The following is a 26,237-nucleotide window of genomic DNA, read 5'->3' as shown; positions in this document are numbered from 1 at the left end:
AGTTGAATGGAATTCAGCTGGAGAAAAATAGCCCTTTAATCTCTGGGTAGGGTAAGTCAAATGAATAACAAGGATGGTTTTCAAGTATTTTAATATCTGTGCTGAAAAGCTTAGACAGAGAGGTCATAAAAGTCATGTGAATTAAGGTGAGAAGCAATGAGACTGGAGCAATAACCACTTCTAACTGCCATGAAGTGATCTTTGAATCTGCCTGATTGTTTCCTCCAGCAACTGCAGCGGGTTATTTCCTGTCAAAAATGCAATAACTGATATTTCAGCATATACATTATAAACTGTGGGCTTCATGGCATGAATGAAAGATTTTGAATGTGAATAACTAGAAAGATAAAATTGAATGGGAGTTATGGATATTCTTGCCTAGAAGAAAGACATTAAAGAAGTGCTGTAGTGATTCATTCTAGTATCCCAATTAACTCACTAAGTATTTACTAGATGTGTATTCACTCAGATATTTTTACAAGACATTTTGAAATACCTGTGACAGTTTTGATTAGACTTCCAAGATGTTTCTAGTTTCAAGTCAAGTGTCAGAGCTAATGTGCAATCTGGATCATTAAAAATGGGACTAACTGGTTCACAGAATGTACGATGGATGGTTTCTCATGACATTCAAAGCTGCTGCTGCTGTCTGGGTTCAGATCCAGGCAGACCTGGAGTGTTTAGTTTTGATATCTGAAAGCGTGTATTGTGCGCTGCTTCTTGATAAAAGCTTTATAATTTTAGATCTCCTCATACAGGAGTAGTGACGGTGGCTATCAGAAAATGTTGCTGTGCCACTGGTGGGACTGTCGAGGTGCAATTTACAATTATTTGTAGCTGAGAAGGCCAAACAAACAAATGTTGTTGGGCTGGTAAAAATCTCATTTATCATAGGTTGTGAGACATGCAGCAGATAATTCTACACGGCCAAGTTCCTCCGAATCCATAGAGCCATTGCTGATTTTTGTGACTGCTTCTATTCTCAGTTCCTGACAAATGTGATTTGAGGTAAGTTGTGCTTACCAGTACTGCAACCCTTGCTTAAACACAGGGTCTGTAAAGAGGAGGCTTTATGCAGGGCCCTTATAATAGATACATAATGATACAAGTCAACAATAATGGTAATTTTTATGGTGTTTTTGTAGTGTTTAGACCAAACTTGCTTCCTTGGGTAGCACTGTGACTAGATACATTTTGCAATAAAAGCTTACTTAATAGCAGGTTATGGCAGTGGAGCTTGAATTGGTCTTGTGTATGCATGGGTTGGAGGTCACACCTCTGGATAGCCACAGGTGTCGTCCTTAAAATGCTCACTTGACAAACCACTTCTGTTCATGAGTTTGTTCTTCCTTAACTTTTCTTGGGTTAAAACTTGTCAGCACATTGCTTTTCCTTTGCTTACCATTTTAAAACAGAAATAATACGTGGGATATTATTGCATGCAAATGGCATCAACACAGATGTAAGAAGGAAACAATATGGTACAGTTTTTCAAAACAAAGTGTGCTGGCAGTAAGCTCTGTCACATGGATGAGGTCAACCCAAATCTGGATACTTAGAAACCAGAACACTCAGCCTGGGCAACTGGAATTTTCTGCCTTTTTTGGTGAAGCAGTATGTATGGCACCTGCAAGATAGCTTCCTTAATCTTAAGGCATAATAGTCCATGGAGAAATATGTAAAGGAGGGTAGACAATTGTGCATCATTTAAAAATAGTAATTTGAGGCATTCATGTCACAAAATGTGAGACCCCAAGTTTGTGGCTGTTTAAATTCATGGTTTCACTTCTTTTCATTGTAGTAATGGATCAAAGGTAGAAGATTAAAATCCAAATGGGCTTTAAATTCACATATAAACAGTGTACCGTATAAAAATGAGGTTGTGTCCTTCGAAATAGGTGTGAGCCCTCTGTGGAAGCTGACTGTGCTCTGTTTTAAAAATCCAAGAGATAACAGAAATGTGTTATAAGCAGGCTTTGTGTATTTGTGCACATTTGGTAAATGTGGTCACCGTGTGAAATATATTAAAACATTCTGGTGTATTTGCAAACCTAAATGTTGTTGCAATAATTGCAAACATTCATTTATTTTAAAAATCGCAGAATACAGAAATCTGTAGTCACTATTTCTATGCATAAATTCTGAAGTTATTTTTACTATGTCATTTACTAGAAAGCATTTTGTTCACTCATACAATTCTAATGAATGTTTTACCATGAAACTATGATTGTATTTTGTTATTCTTGCTCATAAAAAGCTCAGAGCATATTTTCTTTCTAAGAAAAGTATTGGCTTTTATAAGAACAAGATTGGTTTCTGCAGTGGGAGGCTGAAGAGGCTATAGCTTACTTCGAATATTTGTTTACTAGTCTCAATTACTGATCATTTCCATCAAACATTAAGTTCTTATACATTCTTATAAAAATAAGATAACATTTTCACTTTAAATTCAGGGAGCACTTTAAACTCAGTAGCCTTTAAATATCGTATAATGCCTGCTAGAAGCAGGAAAAAGAGATTATTAACAGAGGATACTGACTGCTTAAAGGGGCATCTCCTATGGATTCAGCAGGCAGCTGGCAGCCAGTCAGCTGCTGGAGTGAAATCCACAGGGTCTCACCAACCCTGGAATTTGCTATTTTCGGTGACAGATTTGGAACTGCCCTATGATAGATTTCGAATACTCTACATTGCTGGTATGTTGTGTGTCTTTGGTATCTTCTGTATACTTTACGGTATCACTTGTTTAACTTGTAAAAAATCTGTCCAGGAGAAAAGAAGAAAAAAAAAAGCATCAAGCAGCTAACTTCAAGTTAGAGAGCTAATTGTTATTAATGGGGACTCTTACATTTTTGGCTCTCTCTCCAGCAAACTACAAGGACAAGAAATGAAATGTGAATTTGGAGTAATAAAAATAACTGGCAGGATTAAAGAGACATGAGAGAGAGGGACAGAAAGGGAGAAGTGTTCATGGTCCACAGCACCTGAAAGAGGCCAGGCTTCACTTGTGGTGGCTGAAGAAATTAGGTCTGCCTGAATTATATTTGAAGTTGCATGGCAGAAATATATGTAGACAGTTTAATGATTATGTATACATTATTTTCTATAAGACAAATATTTACAGCAAAAATAAATAACATTTATTTTTAAGAAGGCTGTTTGTTCCCTGAGTGTCCCATGTGCCATGGGCAACCCTGAGAGAAAGAACTTCAGGCACCTGAATTCAGCCAGAACTGGTATGTAAGCATGGTTGATCTACTGGAAATTAAAGGACACGTCTCATGCTAGGGTGGAATTTATCTTAATTAATTTTAACAGTTATAAAAGCTAGGCACCTAGTCTAAGCTGTCATCTGGGCTCTTGCTATGCAAAAAGACTAACATCTAATGAGTAACTCATGCAGTACCGATGGTACCAAGTCGAAGATAGATGTGACCTGTCATCCTCTACATCCTTCATTTTCCTCTACCAACTACAGAGGAAACGAAGTCAGTTTAGTTTAGATGAATAGCTTTCATATAGTTGAAGTCAAATGAATTAAATCCCACCTTTGGAGCTGGAGGACTGTGAAATTCTCCTCCCAGACAGGTGAAAATTGAGGCCTGCCACTCCAGAGGATGAATACAGAAAAAACAGAAGGTGAGTGGCAGCATCAGTAAGCCTGTAACTCTAACACCTCCTTCTTCCTTAGTACCCTGCATTACTATCCCCCAGGAGGAGGTAAAAGGGCTGCCTGTTTTTTCCAGCCATGAAAGAATGAGAGGATTTACTGGGATATCTCAGAAACCTCAAGTACACTTTTGGCTGTGGGATTATTGCCAGTTGTCATCAATATGCTGAATAATAGTGAATGGGCTGTTAAAGATTTGGATCTTTATCACAGTGGTGTATAGAATTGTCAGGGAACACCTAGGGCAAAGCACAGAGAGATTTGTGATTAATGTGTGTGAGCCTTTGTCCTGATTCTGGCTGGGATAGAGTTAATTGTCTTCACAGTAGCTGGTATAGTGCAATCTTTTGGGTTAGGTATGAGAATAATGTTGATAACACACTGATGTTTTCAGTTGTTGCTAAGCAGTGTTTACACTAAGTCAAGGATTTTTCAGCTTCTCATGCATGGCCAAGAAGTTGGCACAGGACAGAGCCAGGGCAGCTGACCCAAACTGGCCAAAGGGGTATTCCATACCATGGGACGTCATGTTTAGTATATAAACTGAGGGGAGTTGGCCAGGATGGGGATCGCTGCTCAGGAACTAACTGGGCATCAGTCGGCGGGTGGTGATCAATTGCATTGTGCATCACTTGTATATTCCAATCCTTTTATTATTACTATTGTCATTTCATTATTGTTATTATTATCATTATTAGTTTCTTCTTTTCTGTTCTATTAAACTGTTCTTATCTCAACCCATGAGTTTTACTTTTTTTTCCCATTTCTCTCCCTCATCCCACTGGGTGGGGGGGAGGTGAGTGAGCAGCTGTGTGGTGCTTAGTTGCTGACTGTGGTTAAACCATGACAGCCTTGATAAGTAATACTCTTTTGTATAACAAAGAAATTTGCAAGAGTTCAAAGATTATTATTTATTTATTGTTCCTTGTTTTAAAAGATATATACTAGGCAAATAGACTGATTCTGGCTGTGTTAAAATAATTTCCCACACTGAATGGCAAGTAAAATGATACATATCCAATAGTTTTCCCTTTCATTGAAGCCTTGACTTCAGTACTCCAGTGAATTTGAGCATAAAGTGTGGTTTAAATAGATACACATTGTGAAGATTTAGTGAAGCCTAGGAGAGCCTTCCTTGGAAACATTCCCATGTAAGTCTCATCTCCTGGGTTCCAGTACTGCTTTTTGCTTGGAATTTATGGCATGCCTTTAATTTCATACCATATATTGGTGGTACTGCAACTTTATCCTTTTCAGCTATGGTATCAGTCTATTCTTTAAAAGCTGTGCACTTATGAAATGCATTGCAATGCAGAAGAATAGAGAAAAAATCATCATTGCGTGGCGTTATGGATGTCTAATGAAAAGTAGAAGAAATGCACTTCTACCATGCAACGGGATCAATATCGTGATGAATTTTATGACAAGTGAGGCTTTCCATAAAGGAAGCTAACCTTAACCCTCTTTACCTTTTGGTCTCCAGTATCTTGCAGCAGATTTACACTTACACACGTTCCCTTGTGGAAATACGGCCCCAATATAATGCAGACGATTTCTGCTGCCTCTGTATGGAATCCGCTGCTCTGCTGCTTCACACAGCAGATACCCATCCTGTTTTGCTGTGTTAGGCTTTACCCACATGTACAGCTGGAGAGGTGGAGATAAAGTGCCAACTTGCATGGAGTGGGAAACACTGTAATTGCCAGAGAAGGTAGTGAGAATTACTAGATACCTTTACCTCTTTGCTAATATCCATGTACACTAAAAATTAATTATGTCACAGGGTTCCTGAATATTAATTAACGTTGCCCCCATGGGAGTATTCCAAAGGCGGGTAATTTTTTAGGTAAGAGAAGCTTGATTGTGGGCTCTGACACCATCAGGTGAACAGAGAAGTGATTCTCCTGATTTTAGTGTCCCTTTGGTCTTCTCTGCTTGTTAATTTTAGAAATAATCCCAGCAGTATCTGTTTACTTACTCAGGATGAAGATATTTTTATACTTCTCACAGAGTGTCATTCAATCTAAAATGATTAGTCTCTGCTTGGTTTTTTCTAACTTTTGTTCTTCCAACTGTTTGTTTAGTCAAAGATAGCCATGTGCTCTCCCAGTAGGCCGTCTGACCCAGCAGTCCTCTAATTATTCAGCACATTAACATTATTCAACATTTTTTCTTTTCATCTTTCTGAGGTATTGGTTCTTCAGTGATTTTATTCCTGGTTAAAAATAAAAATGCCTTTTTATACTAGCCCAAGTAATCTCTGCTGCTCTTGGGACCTACAGTCTTGCTATTTATTTTGGACTTTGTCCTCTACTCCATGTTAGACTTCTGTCCTTTACCTCTATTTTTAGTCCTGTGTCCTGGTTTTGGCTGGGATAGAGTTAATTTTCTTTCTAGTAGCTGGTATAGTGTTATGTTTTGGATTTAGTATGAGAAGAATGTGGATAACACACTGATGTTTTCAGTTGTTGCTAAGCAGTGTTTAGACTGAGTCAAGGATTTTTTCAGCTTCTGATGCCCAGCCAGCAAGAAGGCTGGAGGGGCACAAGAAGTTGGGAGGGGACACAGCCAGGATAGCTGACTCAAACTGGCCAAAAGGGTATTCCATACCATGTGACGTCATGCCCAGTATGTAAACTGGGGGGAGTTGGCTGGGGGGGGGGGGGGGGGGGGGGGGGGCGGGTGGATCACTGCTCAGGAACTAACTGGGCATCACTTGGCGAGTGGTGAGCAATTGCATTGTGCATCACTTGTTTTGTATAATCCAGTTCTTTTACTATTATTATTGTCATTTTATTATTGTTATTATTACCATTGTTATTTTATTCTTTCTGTCCTATTAAACTGTCTTTATCTCAACCCATGAGTTTTACTTTTTTCCTTCTGATTCTCGCCCCCATCCCACTGGGTGGGGGGAAGTGAGTGAGAGGCTGCGTGGTGCTTAGTTGCTGGCTGGGGTTAAACCACGACATCCTGATACCGAGTGAAAACTGAAAACATGCTCCAAATGTTCCACCTTTGGTCTGTGCATTCAGAATTAGAGTATGAAGATGATACATACTGCATTTAGTATGGTTTTGGATAAAACTTTTCATAAATTGTCTTCCAGGATTATTTTTTTCCCCTGTACATACAAACTGTTAGTTTTCAGCAGAATGGAAAACACTGAATACAAAAAGGAATTTTTAAGAAATCAGCTTTTTGTGTGTCCTTCAATAGACACCTAAATGGGGGAGAGTTATTGCATATATTCAGGCCGATGATGGATTGTTTAAGATTGTCAAAGAGACAGAAGGAAAAAACAGGATGGTGATTCCAGCAATTTTAAATAGTGCTCTTTCTGATGGGCTGCGTGCCAGGCACACGAGCGAAGGAGCCCTTCCCCTGGTGCCGTGCAGAGGAGTGTGAAATGAGCGGGGACCTTCCTTTCTCTGTTAAAACTCTGATACAGACTTTTAATGTTTTTTTTGAAAAGTGCAGTCCTGACAGCTGCGGAAATGTGATGTTCCTACTCTCCGCTCAAGAGGAGAGAGTTGTAGATGAGCTTCCCAACATTCATTAGCCAGTCTGCGTCAAAACTGCTCTCTGAAGAGTAGCCCGCTCTTCAGAAATGTTTGCTGCGAGGTGTCTGCTGAGACATCTCCTGAAGGTTGCACTTATTATCTGCAGTGTTGGTAGGTGTGTGTTTGACAGGTAGTGGACTGCATCCACTGACTCCCTAAACAACCTTCAGCATGACAGCAACTTCAGATTATTTCTACCTCAGCATCTCAGAAAAGAGACCTCATTTCTCAGAAAAGAAACCTCATTAAAATAACCACAATAGCTTTAATAGAAAATCTTTAAAATTCATAAGAAATGTATTCCTTCAAGCGTCTCGTATATGGAAGAATTGTTCATGGGCTGAAGCAGTCCAAAAATCCTGGTGGCAGCTGGTATGGGCTCTCCAGCGCTCTCCTTAGTGCTTTCAGACATTACAGGAACAGCCTTAGACACACCTTTGATCGCTATGGGCAATGGTATAGGGCCTTCTTCATAACCCATGAGGTAATGACGGCTTTCTGGGATGCAGTCCACATTGGGAGTTGAGGGAGTTAACACCTTCTTACAGCCTAAGCATTCGCAATAGCAAAACGCGACCTCTTAGCTCTTTATGGTGCAACACACAAAGGGCTTAGGGCTTGGCCCATGATCTGAGCTTGTAGGCGATGTGTTAACGGCAGTAGCAGAAAACCCACAGAAATACACTGCAGGAACCGCAGGAGGAGGACTTCTTGTGTTGCACCAGTGAAAATAGTGTTGGGGGCTTTTAGGGAACTGGCCAAATGAGCTGAACTTGCCTGTGCTTACAGCAGGCAGAGGAGAGATGCCGAACACATGCTGCCTGCTATCAGCAGCCCTGTGGTTGCCAAGAATTGCAGCTACACCATTACGTAAACCATCACACAGTACACATTGTGCAGACAGACATCTTGTTTGTGTGTGAATGGATCTGCGTAGGTATGTGGGGAAGTTCACACATTTTAACAGGTTCATGATTTAAATTTAGTACCAAAAGTTAGGCGCTCTTATAGCCTGAAGTCATCACCGACAGACAGTATCCACTTCTTTCTTGAAATGGAGGAAGAGGAATGGAGACGCGTGCAGCATGATACAGCAAATTTATCCTGTTAGAGAAGGCTCAAGTACGTTTTGTCTTTTTGACAGATTCTGTGCTAACAAGGCCAAAGAGCAGCTCTGGTTCTCCTACCACACTAGCAGGCATTTCACTCATTTAACCCTTAGAAAACTGGCTGGCTCACAGGAAAATAACAATACATCTTGCCAAACCATGCTAAGCTCTGTGACTGTGATAATTTAATTCAGAGTAAAGCAATTAGTCTGTATAAGGAACTTAAAATATACCAAGTTGCCTTTTTTTTTTTTTTTAAAGTAACTATTTCTGGCTCATTAAGCACAGAGGAACCCTTTACACTCAGCTTTTTGACTGCACTCCTTCAATTCAGCCCAATCAATCAACCCAGATTTTCTCAATCTAGAAACAAAGTCAAATGAAACAAGGGAAATGAAACAGTAAGTAGATCAGTCATTTCTGCTCAGCTTTTCAGGCTGCTATACTGTTTTTTTCAGTTATGGCATGCTGAAAAAAATAAGCCACCTGAAAACTCTGGCTGTGATTTTAACAGATGCATTATTTTCAAGAAATTGAAAATTCTGTTATAAAATGAAACTTTCTTATACTTCTTGGTGTGTATATATCTTCAGACCTAACTTGATATTCTGCTCAGAATTCGTAAAAAAAAAAGAATTCATTATTTGGTTAAAAAAAGAGACAGCCCTCCCAGCATCGAGCCATCCTGGTATGCAGAGGAATAGCCTGGCACATAGTAGTCAGCACAGAAGACTAAAACACCTGCTCACAGTCATACCACAATATTTATTTCAGAAGCAGTTATCTATTACTTGAGGTAAAGTGTGTCCTCCTACAGACCTGAGGGTAGATTAAAATACTTTATTGTTATGGCTATTCTGCCACATGTCTTCTTCAATAACACTGAGCAGTGCTAAGGTGGCTGGACTCTAAGAGCAGGCAGGACGGATGAAATACATTATCCCATGTCTTTATGGCAATGGATGGATTTTCTTTGTCGCAAGCAGAGTGCACTTTCTGCATGGCTGGGGACAGTGGCAGATTTTTTAAATTAACATTTGAATCTATTATTTATGAGTGCATTCCCTGATGTCTAAATCCAAGGGCAAGCCCTGCTGTGCTCGACTCGGTCTCTCAGGAGAGGGCTCAAACAGATCTGCAAGCGGAGAGAGCCGAGACTTTCTGGTTGACCGCTCCTGCCTGTCAGGCAAGGACAAGCATTCAGGGGCTAAAGATTTGTCTATTCTAAATGTCCATGCCCCAAACATCATTTGCTAAGGAGAAGCATGTGTTAGCTCACTGCTCTGGAGTGACTCTAGTTATTCCAAATTTGCAGGTATTAACAGAAGACCTTGTTGTTAAGGCAGGCCCTTTTGACACCACGTGCAGCCTAAGGCTGTGAATTTCCAACAAACTGCTCAACCAGTGCATCGCGCTTCGGGTGACAAGCATGTTCAGCCAAGGACTGTGAAAACCACTCTGGAGTTGTTCACCTTCCTCCAAGACAGACCTGCCAACAGCATCACTACTCCTGACTTCGTAAGGCTGATGGGGCTTGAAAGCCTGTCGATGTAGTCAGCCAGAAGGCAGCTCTCTCTGCACCCAGGTTTCCTCCCACACAGTGAAGGAGGAAGTAATTCCAGCTGTTTCGACCTTAATTTTTTATCCTGAATGAGTGTGAGAATCAGGTGTACATTAAGCATGCCAAATGGCCTATGCTTTCTGTGGACAGAAAACTTTTAAATTTACAACTCAGAAAAGGTATTTGGTGTGGTGAGCATTTTAAAATGTTTTTAAAGGAGTATAGCTAATGTCACGGGGTTTATATTTAAAAAGTCTCTCTGTAATTTATTTGAATTTCTGTTCTCTTGTCGTGTTTCCTACAGCAAAGGGGTAGTTGTATTTCTACACATCTGAGATACTATTCTGGTGTTTTACCATCACTTAAGAACTGCATGAAAATAGTTAACATCTGGCTTTTAGGCAGAGAAGTCAGAAACATGAAGTCGTTACATGTGAGACTAGCATTTTTTAACAATGAATGTGACTGCTATATAACAGTGAACTACGGAAATGATATAGTAGTTTTGCAGAGGCAAAGGAAAGGTCAAAGGGCTTACAGAAATACTTATTACTCTACCCATGCTACCGAGTATCTTCTTCTTTGAGTGGTACCATTAAATTGAATGTAAACATAAAAAGGGAAGATATTGTTTAACAGGAATAAACTAGAATAGTTGAATAGTAACTTATTTTTGGTAGGAAATATAATGCTTTCTTCCCAACCTTAAGAATTAGATGCAGTCTTTTCAATAAACAGTTATTTTGCGCAGTCCTCAACTAGGCAGCACAATCTGCACGCTGCAGTTTGTTATAGACAAGTGGACTGGCACTGCATGTTTCGAAGTAAATGTATGTTGGCATTCAAGGTCATTTGGACTCTTTCTATTCAAATTTCATAAATTTAAGAAAAGAATTGGATTTTTCCATAGGCTTGTTACATGAGTGACAGAATACATTGGCCTTTTTGAAGCAACTTCTGAAAAACACACAGGGAGCTTCACCCATCAGCTGTGCTCTTTCTTCAAGGGTTGCAACCAAACTCAGTATCTTTTTTGACCTCTAAAGGATGATTTTTTATCAATTTATGAATGATGATTCAAGGCAATTTGGGATAATTGTTTTGTTGTTGGGAAGGGTGACTTGAAGAGGCATAGGCCTGTTTCCTTCACGTTAATTAATCTCAGGATTTTGTTTATAAAAAATAAAAGTTATCAAAGAAAAGAACAGCCCTTTTTCCAAGTTACAGAAGTGGTTATAATTATTCTATCAATAATGAATGGAAGTGTAACTCCTGGATTTTATATAATCATTATATACGTGATTTTGACTGCTGGGTTAATAACCAGTGTTTTGCTGTTCACGTAATTTTTATTGTGTTGAATGATAAACTATACCTACGATCATAAAATAAATTAACTTTTCTCAAAACCAGTTATCGATTCTGTTGTCCTGTAGGGAATAAAGACTTCTGAAGAGAAGTACAAAGGGATGAGAATTAAGCAATTATGGAGATAAAAAAGAGCTGTTCAGAGAAGTAACATTTGTAAGTCACAACAGCTGTTGTTCCATATCCAAATAGCTGATTTCCAGTAGTTCTTTCCTTAGGGTGAATTACTTTATTTAGAATCACTCTTGCTGATAAATTGTCTTACAAATTCTTAATTCAGGAAATAGGGTTTGTTCTTTTCTAGTGACTGTCTTTCTGATAAGCTTTAGTGACCCTGAAATTAAAGGGCTCAGAGACTATTTACACTTGTATTCAGCTATGGGGCACTAAATTATCCTGCACAGGTCTTCAAAACTCAGCTCAGAGTTTTCAGTTGCACATAATACATAGTATTCAAGCTGAGTCCATCCGGATACCAGGATGTAGCTTTATGCATGGACTGGTTTTGATATCAAGTACCTTTAAATGTCAAAGCTTCTTAGATACATGTAAGAATACTTGCAATTATTCCTGTCTGAGAAGGTCAACTAGATCTACAATGTTAGGTCCTTTTGGTAACTAAAAGAGGGTTTGTTTTTTTTTTTTCCCCTTTCTTGCTCCAAGAGTTCAATTACTTTCCAGTACCACTGGAGATCTGATGGTATGAAGATAAAGCTGAAATGTTTCATGTGACAAACTGTTGGACTACGAGCAGGAATCAAACCATCACATCTGAATCTGGTTTCTCCCAGCTCATACTTGAAAAAGTTTGTACTGTAGCAATCCAGAGGTAAATTTGCCTCATGCTGATAGGCATCTCTCATGCCTTCTGTCCTTCACTTCAGTCTCTTAATGTCCTTGTAGTAGTTCAATCTTGTCACCTAAATTGAGAATAACTCACAACAATTGGTGCTAATATTTACACCACTATTGAGACCGTTGGTCAAGAATCTGTGCATAGCAAAAGACAGTTATTGCTGTCTTCAAAATATTTAATGATTATTGTCATAAGCAATTGGAAATGACTGGTGGATAGATATTTTGAGAGCTTCTGTCCCCTAGATTTTTATTAAACCAGAATAGAAACTTGCATTACTCAAACAAGTCTGAACTAATCAAATCTGAACAAGCTTTCAGAAACCTTATTTAAAATAAATACTTTTTATTAACAAAATGTTAAACAAATAGAATGCAATTCTGTCATCTTTGCTCACTGATTGCCTTTTGCAGTTCTGAAGACAATGATATTCTTAATTAAATACAGTGCTCCCTACTCTCATAAAGGTTGTCCATTTGCTAAGTTCAAGTACTTTCTTAGAGAGGATGTAGGTTTTTTAAAATATCGCATCCTTGGTGTCAGTAATGTTTTACAGATAGGTAAAATTGTCACATCATTGAACTAAAGCTTTAATACTTAAATGAAATATGAAGAATACTTCAAAAGCCTTTGATGATTTTATTAACAAATATGTTTTATTTAACATGTTATGGCATAAGATTAAAGTCAAAATTAATAAAGTAAAATATATGCTTTTGCAGATATTATAAGATCAAAAAAATAGTATTTTAAAAGTAAAAAAACCCTCAACAAGTTGTTATATTCTCTGTGCTTTCATTATTATTCTTTCAAACACGGTGCTTATTCACTGTATTTCAGCTGCAAAGCTTCTGCTTTCACATCCGGCTCATTTAAGAATCTATTATTAATTCCTTTAAAACATGCAAAAAGTATGACTTCCAAGAAGAACAGCCACATAGCCATAGAGCTACAGAACTCACTGTAAGAATACCGATAAATAAAACATCAGTTAACATCAGTTAGTTACAGTTTAAGGCTAGATCCTTGGCTGGTGGCAATGGGCAGACACTGACTGCAGCAGAACCCAGATGCACCAGCTAACTGCCGGCTTCCAAGTTCCAAGCCATGGCAAGTTGCTTTGTCTCTCCATAAAGCAGAGTATTGTATATCTCAATAATATTTCATTATAATTCTTACACATCTCTAGGAAAGTTACATTTTCAAAGGCAATATGTTGATTTTGAGTCCACCCCAATTTATATATTTGAAAACAGGTTTCTCCGAACAGTTAAAGGAAACCTTGGGTCAAATTATTGCATTACGTGAAAAAAAAAAATCACAAAAATGCATATACATGTGTATGTATACGTGCAGAAGGAAGCCACATTGCCGCTTGCAGCATGGCCAGCTGCAACTGTATGCCATTTAGTGCTATAGACATGGGCCTGGGTTGGATCACAGAGTACATATACATGAATGTAAACTTTATCCCTTGGTTCGAGAGACCCCACTAAGGGAAGTCTTACTGTTAGGGAAAGGAGTAAGGCCAGGGACTGTCTGGAAGTTGAGTTTTATTTCAGGTACCTGTATGTGGACCTGGACCTGCCCCACTTAAGTTGTAGTATCAAAGCTTTATTGCAAAAAGAACAGACTATTTTACACCAAACTGGTAACTAAGTCAGTATATCAACTTTATGGATTTTGTAGAGCAGATATTAAATTATGTTTTCCATTTCCCACCACGTAGGTCTGGCAGAAACAATACCATATTTCCCATTAGCTTCTATAATTTTGAAGTGGCCGAGCTTAGAATGGCAACTGAATACACTGAAAGGCATCAGCACTGGGAGTAAAGCGCTCACTTCCAGCTCCTAGAAATAGCTCTCAATGACATTTCTTCAGCAGATGAAGAGTTATATTTTTAACTGCAAGCATGGTCTCTGTGCAGGTTGGTTTGATCAGTGTCTCGGGAAGTAAAAATCCAAAATGGCCGGTGTCACGCAGTTCAAACGCAAATGCGTAGGGGATGCCATTTTTGTAGGCCCAGTCCATAGAGCTACCAGAACTCACATCTGAGAGAGGGAATTCAGAGAAAATTTAAAAAAATGTTAAATGCAGATCATGTTGAAAGCACCAGAGGGTTCTTATGGCATTTTGTCTCCAGGCCTCAATGAATATACTTGCAACTCCAGGTGTTGCTTGCCCTGATCCTGAACAACCTTCAGAGAAGGGCATGGTGAAAGGTGCTCAGCACAATATAAATTAGACCCTTGATTTTCACAGGAAAAAAAATCAATAACTGACTTTTTTGTGTAAAGCAAAACTTTAATAAAAGAGAACATTTAGAATAAAACTTCAAACTGTTCTTGTCCCCAGGTGAGTGCAGTCTAAAGCTTTGCTTCCACAAAGATCTCCCAGCTGGACTGGGGCTCTGCACGCTCCTGGGTTTACCTTGGGTTTTTTAGGCAATTCCTTTGCAGGGAGAAGGGAGAAAATTGATAAAGTAATCTACATTCTCTTTTTCAAAGTGCTTTTAAAATTCTTTTCTCTTCATTTCTGTCTTGTTTTCTCACCATTTCCTTACAGCATGAGAGCATTTGCATAGGTGGTGTCTAATATTAACAAACCTTCCTGAGGAAGTGTGCTTCTTATGCTTTCGTTATCTCCATATGTTGATTACCCAAGACACTTATATTTATATAAAGATCCATCTCTCGTGTGGCCTGCTGTCTTCTGTGCAATTCTAGCATTAACTTACACTGCTCTTCCTTTGACATAGTGAGTGACTGCACTGTAATGAGCACAAGATGACGACTGTGCTGTGAGATGGAGGCCCACAATAAAGTGGAGCTCTAGCTAAAACACAGCAACAGCAGAGGAGATGCAGGAGGTTACTTGTGAAAAATCTTGCTATTTACTTAAGCTTCTCACTTTTTCAATGTCTGTTATCATTACCAAGAGCATTCAGGCCTCATAGTTTCAGTAAAAAAAAAGTGTCTCATTGAAAACTATTAAACTTCTTTTTCTCTTACCTGTCTATGTGGAGAGCTTGCCTGACAAATGTTGTTCCCTATTTAAAAGGCATATTTTAAAGATATTTTGTTATAGGGAAAAATGCATTTGAAATTTCTCTCTGAAAAATGGAAGATGTCCAAATAAAGATACTGTTGCTATCATTTATCATCATCTAGACACAGAGACATTTGAAACCTAGCTTTTAAAGACATCACCCTAAATTTTAGGTGATGTCCACAATTGCACAGAAGGAGAGGCAAAGTAATGGTGAAAAATGAAACATAGTTTGAATTATTTCCTCCCAAATATTTTATAACTTAGTAGTGCACTTAAAGTGCCTGATAAAGATATGCTTTTTAAGATCTTGTTTTAGCTTTCTTTTTTTTTTTTTTTAAATCTGTTTGTATATGTTCTGAACATGTTATTTGCTGGCTTTCGCCTCTCAAATGCATTGCATTTTAATCTCTTTTATTGCATCGAGTTAATCTTACTGCAATCAACTGACTGAATCAGTCACAAGACTTCATCTTCCGCCTTCCTCACCATCCACACCTGGAACAAAGTTCACTTTAAACACTGTTTGCTTTCTTTGTTATAATAAGGGTAATCTCCTCACTATAGGTAGGTCAAAGTCACAAACCTGTGCAAGAGGAAAACTTACACAAAGTGCTAGATGCAGGACCATATCTGTATCTTATACCATAGGCTGACTGAAGAGCGTTAACAGCATTATAGGCTGCTGATTCCTGTGGGGGGAAGAAAAACAAATATATAAATTAGACTTTGAATTAAATACTGTAATGTGATTGGAGCCTGAGCTATGGATCATTGACTTCCAGTGTAATGCTGTGTTCCATGAGTCCGTGGCAGCTAATTTAAATTTATTTTAAAGGATAAATGCATTATTTATTCTTATTGACAGCAATTCCCTAATTCCCTGAAAAACTTGGTTTGGTATTTTCATGGCATAAAGAAGCTCACTGCACTGTGATCAGCCATTAAGTATTTGTAATTACAGGTATATATACCAATTTAGTGACACAACAAATTTAGGCAACATGTGACACCATGAGATGAAATAATCTCTTTTTTATGCAGTTTAAAAGCCATGCATGCATTTTCTGCCAGTACCTGTGGATGCATTTCCCAGTCCACTAAACCTCATCTCTGCTGGGCTTGTGAAGGAGAAATGATCTCTTGGTGACACTCCATAGTGGTTCAGTGAGCAGAGTGGGAAGAAGGAAGGAGGCAAATTTCACTCCTGAATCTCTGACGGACAGGTGAATGTTCACTGCTGGTCTAACTTTCTCCCGGGCCAGATGATATAGGCTTGGAGAACTCTTTCCACTATTGCAGAAATGTGATTTCAGTACTGTATGGGGAAAATCAGCACCTATATTTCAACACCCATAAGGATGCAGTCTGTTTAGGAGGTTCATGGCATCCTGTGAAACTGGGTGCAGAAGGCCTGGCCCATGGCAAGTTCTGAGGGTCACACGTGGATAGTGCATCTGAACACAGAGACAGGATGCATGTATTCAAAAGAAAAAGGAATATCATAATCCCACAGAAAAGGGTCCTGGAGAATGTACAGTGAAGGCTGGGAATATCTAGGAAAACACAGAGCCATCTCCCTGTAGAGAGCAGGAAATGAACATCTTTGGAGCTACAAACTGCTGGACTGTGAACCACTGGGTAAAGCTGCTATGGTTGTTTTATTTCTATGAACTGAAGAGATGTAGGTTTCAGTTTATGCAAGTCTTCATGAACTTGGTCCATACCTTGTTATTCATGAGGCACTAGATGAATGCACTGGGGAGGGATTACTCTATACTTGCCTTTCCATTCATACATTTTCCCTAACCTTCCACTTTTTTGCCATTGTCAGGAATTGGGATTCTGGCTTAATCCTCGGTCTGACCTGTACAGGCATTCCTGCTGGGGGTCTTTGTCTGCCCGAGTAGAGAAGCCAGAGAAAATTGCTTTAAAACGTCATTCCAGAAAAAAAAAGTTTATTTTCACTTAGTGGACAGCAAGTAGGGCTTTGGAGAGTTTATTTTATGCTGAGAACTGCTCCTAGCAAATGAAAGAGCACTTTTTTATGCCATTATAAAAATCTGTTAGGCAGAACTAGATTTTTTGTCTGTTTGTTTCTCAGCACAGGGATGACACTGCTGGAGACCGACATTTTCAGCTTGCCCCTTCTCTTCCTCTTGCCACCTCCACGAGAGAGTGCGTGGAGGCAGGGACTGCTGAAGTCAATGCTGCCGGGAACTTCTGCTGGCCTGGGACGTGGTCACCAGCTGGTGTGAGGGGTAACCTCTGACTCAGCCTGACACCAAAGATGAGGAGGTGGGAGGAGGGCCGAGGAAGGGGGAAGTGCTGCCACTTGGGACTCTTCCTCCTCTTACAGATGCCTCAACTTCTGTGAGTCACGACACACAAAACCCATGAGGGGTCAGAGGTGTTGGATGCCGTGAGGGCGGCGGGGTGGCAATGCAAGGCCACGGTGGTGGCAGTGGGGCCTCGCAGGGCTCCGGGGAGGGGGAAGCTCCAGCTGCAGCCTGTGGCTGTTGTCCGGTGCCTGCACTGAAGCCCCAAGTACCAGGCTCAGTTGCTCAACAGAAATTTGGCAAGCAGCTGTGCCTACCGTCGCAGGGCTGTGGTGCGGAGCTGGGACGGCCTGACAACAGGCCTGACGCCAAGGGCGTGAGTGAGACGCAGGGCTCAGCTGAGGGAGCTGAGATGGATGGAGAGCAATGTCCTGGTAAATGCGTGATGGAAAGGAGAACATAGCCACAAAGGAGAAGACTCCCTGTGCATGACTTACGCGTTGTACAGCAATGAGACAACAGAAGCAAGCCCTGTTGAAATTCTTCTGAAGAAATAGTTTGGCAAAATGCCCATTTAAAACCAGCACAACAGTACTGGGTTCTGTGCAGAGGCAGCAACCTTCTGGAGGCCAGAGCGGGAGTGACCCAAGTCCACGTCCACCACGTAGGCAGGCGTTCCTGGGCACTGTGAACGCGATGCTCTTAGCCTTGAGGGGTGCTGCTTGCTTTCACTGTTGGAGTTATGTGCCCAAAGAAGGGGACAGTTCTCAACCGCATCATACTGCACAGGTTGGATCCTGAATAAATCCAGGCAACCAGTCTTTGAACACCCTCAAGGAGAAAGCTTCACATAAAATTACCAGATTTTTACAAAAAGACATACACAAACTCAGTCATGCCATATAAATTCACTGCAAACACTAAGGCAAATGACTGCATAGGAAGAAAGGGGATGAAAAGTAGGTGGAATTTAAACTCTGGAGATGGATGAATGTTTCTGCTGTTTTTTTTTAATCTAAAAGCGCACTTTCATTTTAAGTATCTTAAAAGAACAGATTTCAGGAGACTGTTAATAAGAGAGTTGTGCCTAAATTAGAACAGAATATGCATGTTGTGATCAGTACACAGCTCTCCAGTTTCAAAGCAACTCTGAATAACTGAACACTAATCAAAGTGGTAACTGACAGCTCACTAGAATGATACGACCCAGACAGAAACATCCTTTCTTCTGCTCAGGACTAATTGTGGACCCCTGTTAGCACCAAATGTTATTTATCTACTAGGTGTGTGGAGTCCTACAGTTGTCCACTGTACACAGTTCGTGGAGACCAACAAAGCTTGTTCCATCAGCAGCAGGAAGCAGAGATCTGCCACTTTCCAGCTCACTGTAATTTCCGAAAGAACTAGAGAATCTGAAACCTCAGCCTCAGTCACCATTTTTGACACTTCAAATATTAAAGACTATTCATTTAGGAGGCACCAGGTGATGGAGCCTTTGGCTGTAGGCAAATATTAAAACACACAACTAAATAAGCAACAGTATTCCATTCATTTTCTCTGTGATCCCCATAACGAGTTTTCTAAATAACAGGAAATTACTTCAGTTTCTTATGCTAACCTCCCTGTTCTTTTTAACCCACTGCAATAAAAAGAAGTATAGAGTCCAAATACTAGCAAAATATTTAGAACTGGGATTTGGCTTCCATTTGTCCAGGGCTGTTGTCTGAAACAGTGTCTTTCTTTGTCCCTTTAGGTTTGTGCTCTACTCCCTCTGATGAAAAGCCTGATGCAAGGTCTCACAAACCTGGGAAACACCTACTACACATCAAAAACTGGGTTCCTTTGGTCTAAAAGCTGTGGATGGAAAGACAGAGTGTGTGTGCTGAGGGGCAGTTACTCCCTGTCTCAGAATGGAAATCGCCCTTGAGCAACAAGAACAACATGTACTGAAGATTCACTGGTATGTGTGAAAACTCTCAGTTAGAGACTCCTTTTCCTTACAATGAATTTCCTGACACAGCACCTGCTATTGCCTTACGTTACTCTGGATATTTTCATCAGATACCCAGTAATCATCTACTTGCAGAGGAGATGCTGATTCTTCCTAACACCATGTCTTTACCTTCTGCTGTGTTGTCTGTTCTTCAAAAAATATTCTTGCACCTGCTGGCCTTCAAAGGAATGAGATCCTGTGGCTTTAAATTCCCAGTCTATGTGTTTTGGTAAGTAATAGCCACCAATTCACTTGGGGAGCTTCTTTCTCTTTGCCACTTCCCAAAAGAGGGTGGAGAAGGTAGAATAAAAAGAAGATTCATGGATTTATTCACAGTCAGTGCAGGGCTGGGTGGTCAGTCCCCACAAGTCTCATGTTTTCAGCTCCTCTGGCTGCTTAGTTAGCTTCTAATTTGCTCTGTTTCCCAGGAATGACATCAGACTGGAGAATTTTTAGTAGCTGCTGAATTAAGTGTCTTAACAGAAATAAACCCATGAAAAGAGTTTAGTTTGTGGAGTGCTGGCTGCTCAGCCTCCTGGGAGGGCAGCTTAGTGAAACTTCAGCAAAGCTCCAAGGACTGACAACATCATTTATTCTGCACAGCATAAATCTAAGGTGCAGTTAAGCTCCTTTGAAGTGAACTAGCTTAAACTGGTAAGTTAAAAGTCACTGCAACTTTTAAGGCCAAAATGGGAGATATATGGACAATGTAAGTTTACTGGGGACTAAGGGCAAAAGAAAGAGGCTTGCAACTGGTTGGTACAATGTGTGTCTGTGAGCAGGAGCAAAGTAAAGCTTAGCCACGTTTCCCTAAGAGAATAAGCCATAGGGAGGGTTTTATGTACAGGAGACTAGCTAAAAACAGACCTCAGACTGTGAGCAGAGGGGATAGTTTTTCTGCATTTGGATGAGCATGGAATACATGAAATGTACATATCTGTAAATTGATAGGCTTGCATCAAAAAAAGTTGTCTTATTAATTTATTCTTCTAATAGACAAAAGCCACTGATGTTAATTAACTGCTCGTCTTAAAGTATTAAGAACACTATGTCTGAGCAGGATGATACATAAAGCAATCGAAGCTTTACTTTTGGTGAAATCTACGAGATTTCTCCTCTAATTGATAAAGATAAACCATTTCAATTTTATTTTGTTCATAACATTGAGGATGATCTTCTTTGTGCTCCTAGTGTTTAAGTTCTGAGCATGAAGGGACAGAATTTCAGCTAGATCCCCAAGGACTTCACTACATAATTCCCATTACAGTTAATTAAATAAAATGATAATAACTATAATTAAAAGCCAGGGATTTATCCTATAAAGTAATTTAAAGGGTCTGATGGATGGAAGGCACTATACCATTTTAATCAAACTGCCGCTGACTCACTTTGAGTGAAGGTTATATAACCAGAAATGCGATTCCAAGTGGATCCAGAATAAATACCACTCAATATTAAATATGTGCAAAGTATTGAAGAAACAAGTCTCCTCTCAAAACAAAATGTACCAAAAAATATTATGTAGGGAAGAAGTTTTCCCAAGTTTTAATGTACTTACCACGCAGCTGAAGTTTGGAATAGTTGCATATTTGTAAGAGTAAGGGTACAGCAGCATCTGTGCATATGCATGGAAGGACAAATAGGCTTTTATTTGTTTCCGATGTTTGCGGAGAAAATGAGCAACAGCCTTTACTTCAGGCTCAGACTCAGGAAAGGGACCACAGTAGGTGTCATCGCAGGGGTGAAATGAAGCACCTTCATCTAGAGATTGAAAGAGAAAGTTGATGGTGAACGAGCACAGAGAATTTCCAAGGGTCAAATTCTGGCTCAGCCTGTGTGGGCCTGCGTGCAAAAGTGTGAAAAGCAATGAACAAATTGCTTTCTTGTGACTGATGGGCATAAGCCAGTGGGACCTCAGTACAGCAATCTGCTTGTTCATCTAGTAGACACACCAAGCTGCCAATTGGCCAACTACATGCAGTTCTCCCCAGAGGACATATTTTTAACCCAACAGAAAAAGAAGAGCCTGACTTTATTGTATTTTCTTCCCTGGCTTTCCATATGAGTTGCACATTTTATGATAGCATTCCAGTATTAAAACTATTGAAGGGTCTCAACTGGTCAATTTGAAATCAGAGAGCTATACCTCTTTCACTAGTCACTGCCAAGACAAATCTAGCCTTTAAGAGCAGTTTAACATACTTGCTACTACAGAGGTGGTTACAATGGTAGGTAGATAACCTCAACAGGCATTATTGGTTTAGTGGGCATGGTGGTGTTGGGTTACAATTGGACTTGATGATCTTAAAGGTCTTTTCCAACCTAAACAATTCTATGATTATCTTAAGAGTCTGGCTTAAAACATGAGAATAGTTCCTGACTACTGCCTATTTTTACTCTTGCAAACCTTCCAGGAAAAAAATGACAAGCCACATGGGATGATTGCTCAATTAACTAAAATACAAATCATCTCAGTTTGCACAGGGCTTAATTTTCCTTCAAGTTTGGGGCAGGGGTTCAGTTGCGAGGATATCTTCCATCACGTCAACCTGCTCAGGTGGCAGTAAGCTGCAGAAGTGTAGCCTGCTTGTAACATCCCATGAGGTACTGAAAGATGAAACTCAGAAAAGGAGATGTGGCAGTGGCTCCTTTATCATCTAGCAATTCTGGATCTCATCAAGCCACCGTCTCATTTACAGCTTAAGGCCTGGGCCTAAAAGCACAATATTTATGCAAATCCACTCTGCTCTTTTATCCACTGGGATTTCAAAATACCACATGTTTTACACTGACCCACAGAATAATAATAGTTTTGTTGTGACATTCTCCGGTGTCATCAGGGACTTACAGAAGCAGTGTTTCATTTGCTTTCCTTTGTATAGTAAGTACTGCCATCTTCAAATAATAAGAAAAGAGCAGTGTGTGAGAAGGCATAATATTATGAACTAAAACAGGGTTATGCAATCATCCTAATGTGAAAAAAATTAAAAAGTGGAAGAATTTCATGCTGCAGCTTCATTTGTAATATGAAAATTGAGGCTACCATTCAATGGCCACAAGTGGGGATTTCAAAAGGTATTAGTGCTTAGATTGCAGTGGATATGGAAAGGTTATACAGAGGGCAGATGGTCTCCTCCCTGCAGAACAGATGGCCACCAAGTCATCCAAGTCCCAAGAGCACTCTGCCTTGATGTCTTGTCAGATAATATAGCTAAAGGAGAGCTATTTAACAGAGCCTCCAGCACCTTTGCTTTTTTTTATGGATACTTCATCTCCTGTAGCAGTGTAGTATACTGAATCATGAAAACGGACATCACAGTTAATGAATGGCAGAATCCTACAAGCTAATGAATGGTAACATAACCCAATGGTAAAATATGACTCAGTTTAGTGACTTTCAGTGAAGAAAAAAACTCTCTAAACTGTCCAGCCTTCTATCGTGAGCCATTTGCAATCCCAGCTGTAGTTAATGCCTTTCCTTAAGTGAAGCTGGCTAGTAGTAAAAAGAGAGGGTTTGGTGGCCTTGGATAATGTAAGGATAGCCTCAATTTTCCTACTGGAAGTTCTTTTGAAGTAACACAAGAAAGAAAAAAATGATACAGTACGTATCAACTCCTGTGAAATTTCTGAGTTACAGTCATGAGAAGAAAATGCAATTGCATAAAACGTTACCATGCTGCCTTATTTTTGTACCTGATAGCATACCAGGGGAGGACAAATATCCTCCAACATCTACCATGAGATCAAATGTACAAAGGAAACGTGTGCAGAGACTGATAAAACCAATGCTTTGGTATGGAAGAAAGACTGGGAGGATGGATGAGCCGGAGCATGATTCTCAAACTTCCTTGCAGCCACTTCTTCTGCCAGTGTGGGGTACTGTCCTCAGTGAGCAATGGGGTGCACTGGAAAATGGGATGCACTGGAAATTTTAACTCCCACTGCTGCTCTCTTGGGGGCTTCGGATGCAACCCCTTTAACTGGATTTGCCCTATGACATAAATTAGTTCTAAGTAAGTACTTCATTATTGGCTTTAAAATTGCTATTTATTTCATGAACATTAAACCATTGTGCTAGTTATTCCACATACGTATATACTGCAAGGAGCATTTCTACTCAGAGATCTTGCTGTCAGTATTCACCTGGGTCTGTGTGCAATTTCTGTGCACTATTTTGGGTACAGGGTGCTGCAGAGTAAAATCTACCACAACCAGTGATATGGCCCTTTTCTTGGTCCCTAGAGAATACAGAAGCAACATCATAAAGCTTACATCAAAGTCCTACACTAGAAGGGAAGAGGAAAGCAGAAGGGATGCTGTGTTATCTTTACCAACTAGCTCACTGCAGCTAGCATTCAGTGGCTTTGCTGTGGCTGGATTCTGCCACAACTCACCTGCCTGGAAGCCCCACAGTGAAGTTCAAGCCTGTCTGCAAACTGCAAGTGCAATGGAACTGAATTAAAAGGTTTTTAAAAGCATATGCAGTATTAAATGTTAAACACCCCATGATTATCAAGCCTCAAAGTGTGATATGATCCAGATTCTTCTCTGCCTCATTTAGTGTCAGATTAATGAGAACATAGGGTGCTGGGTGAGGATCTTCTGAGCACCAGTCAGCCCAGTTCATGAAAGAGCTCTTTATTCTCTGGCAAAATAGAGAATCAGACAGAGTTTGGGGTCCTGTGAGGGAAGCAGAGCATGTACTTGGTGGGATGATGAGCAACTTTGAAGGAATTTTTATTTTTTAAACTCGGGGTGGGGACCTGTCTTTCATGTACAGTGGAGGGCAGAAATGCAACAAGTAGTGGACTACAACACACAATGCGTATGTGTCATGTTATAGTTTCACTCAGCCTAGAAAAAATGTTACTGAAAACTAAGCAAACATTTTCAGGACTGAGTAAAAAGTATGCTTTAACACAGTGGCTAGGGAGCAGGAAGAGGGAGGAGCAGAGTGATTTGAACCCAAGAAAGATGAATTAGGCATAGAAAGAAAATGCACTGTGTGAGTATTAATGTTGCACTGATAGGTACCTATAATACGGCTCTGAAGACTTTGTCAGAAAACTGTTTATTCCAACTATGCCGGTGGCTATCTATCTTCTGAACAGTAAATGTATGTCCCCCATATACCTGCAGTTGTGACTTACGCACTTAAGTAAAAGATGGTAACTGTGATGCAGGACTTTTTGGTTCATTTTTACATTATTTTTGCAGCATAAAATTGCCTTAAAGATTGTGATAGCAGCTATGGGACTGTCTTCTGTAGTGGAGGGGTTCTCAGCTAACACAGGCTTTCTGTAACTGCCTCTGTTTCAGCTCCCTCCTTACTGCAAGTAGAATTGAAAAAAATTGGAAGCATATTTCACAGGTCCATACTGTATTGAATGCATGCTTCTGTTCACTCTCACCTCATTTGTAATCTCCCCAGGCAGATTATTTGCACTCACTTTTATCCTCACAGTTCTCAAAAATCTACTTAAAGAATCCAGTCGCTGCAAGACAGACTGTACAGTGCTTGAAACATCTAGAGAGTTCCAGTGGAAGAGGGACAGGCTGAAGGGAGGGCCGTTGCACTAGCACTATGCAAACACAGTTTCTGTCTTTACCAGTTTATAATGTAAATAAGGAATGCTGGAGGAGAAAACAGCTGTACACAGAGGTGAAGGAAGTTGCTCAAGATGGGAAGGCAGGCCAGCAGAAGAACCAGTTATATATTGCTGTATTTCACAACAGAGTGCTATTATTTTCTGCTGCACCAGAACTTGTACAGATGCTTACTCCTTTATGACTTGCTGTAAGATTTAATATAATACCATTTCTCCTTCAGTGGACCCATTCCAAATCATCTGCTAGTATTTCATTACTGCTGCATTCTCTATGCAAAATTGAGGTAAGTTTTTATGGAAGTATTTACAGAAGTGCTGGGAGTTTAAAACTGGATCTCCATGCATTTAGAAGCACGTTCTTTCTTTATTAAATCACTAATAATAATGGCCTTAAAATATTCTCAGACATTCTCTGTGACGCCAACAAAGCAAGTCTGACATTTCCTAAGCTAAAGCCATTTCAGAGAATTGATGAATTAAATAAAATTAAGTTTGAAATATTTCCTAAAGCTGTAGTCAGGTAAATTATGAAATGTGATGGGCCAGGCTCAATCCTGTGCTTCAAATTATTTACATGATTGCAGAAATACAGAATAGCTGTATACATGTTTTTTTACTTTTGCCACACTCACCATGACTTTTTACTTGTGATGAGATGTGTTTTTCCAAAGTTCAGGACTTCTGTTTTTTTAGAAGCTATAAGAAAGATTTGAGCCTTGGCTTGTGGCTTTATGGGAAAGTAGCTTCAACTTTAACCATGGAAAAGAGAACACTTCACAATGGGTGTGACCTAACCTACTTAGTCTGTTGGATAATTAAATACAGGGTAATCTGAACTGGTGGACCAAAGTACCTCCAGACTTACCACACCATTTCACTTTCCAGTTGCGATTAGCATCAACACCATGACAGGGAAACCTTGTGTTCTTTGATCTTGTTTTTCTCCAAAATCGATCCTAACATAAGTTATAAAATAGTTAAATAGCAGTATTTCTACATTTTGGCAAAAATCTATTTGTACACATAACAAACCAACCCTGGTAAACATATTCAGTATTATATTTTAACTGCAGTAATTTACTTCCATTTTGCATGCCACAAAGTGATGGACCAGTTTATACAGAAATTCACATCTGAATGATGTAACAACCATTTGATCTTTCCTGTCTGAACAATTT

At 39.7% G+C, this 26,237-nt stretch overlaps 1 protein-coding gene and 1 long non-coding RNA gene across 4 annotated transcripts in view; one reads left to right on the top strand and one right to left on the bottom strand.

Moving 5' to 3' along the window:
* The first annotated feature begins 84 nt into the window (after positions 1–84).
* Positions 85–26,204, top strand: LOC115340352. Its single transcript, XR_005932206.1, has 3 exons — positions 85–1,008; positions 19,211–19,679; positions 23,693–26,204. It is a non-coding gene; the product is annotated as an uncharacterized LOC115340352 (long non-coding RNA).
* CPA6 (carboxypeptidase A6) overlaps positions 12,765–26,237 on the bottom strand; it is an 85,474-nt gene continuing 72,001 nt past the window's right edge. For all 3 annotated transcript variants that reach the window (XM_030011863.2, XM_041123037.1, XM_041123038.1), the window contains 4 exons: positions 25,925–26,015; positions 21,009–21,211; positions 15,786–15,870; positions 12,765–14,181 (listed from right to left, as the gene is read on the bottom strand). In XM_030011863.2, the coding sequence (XP_029867723.1) occupies positions 13,994–14,181; positions 15,786–15,870; positions 21,009–21,211; positions 25,925–26,015 (567 nt within the window). In that variant the 3' untranslated portion in view covers positions 12,765–13,993. The remainder of the gene's footprint in view (positions 14,182–15,785; positions 15,871–21,008; positions 21,212–25,924; positions 26,016–26,237) is intronic.

Source organism: Aquila chrysaetos, chromosome 4 (genome assembly GCF_900496995.4).
Source record: "Aquila chrysaetos chrysaetos chromosome 4, bAquChr1.4, whole genome shotgun sequence".
NCBI lineage: Eukaryota > Metazoa > Chordata > Aves > Accipitriformes > Accipitridae > Aquila > Aquila chrysaetos.
This window is presented reverse-complemented; position numbering and strand designations above follow the sequence as displayed.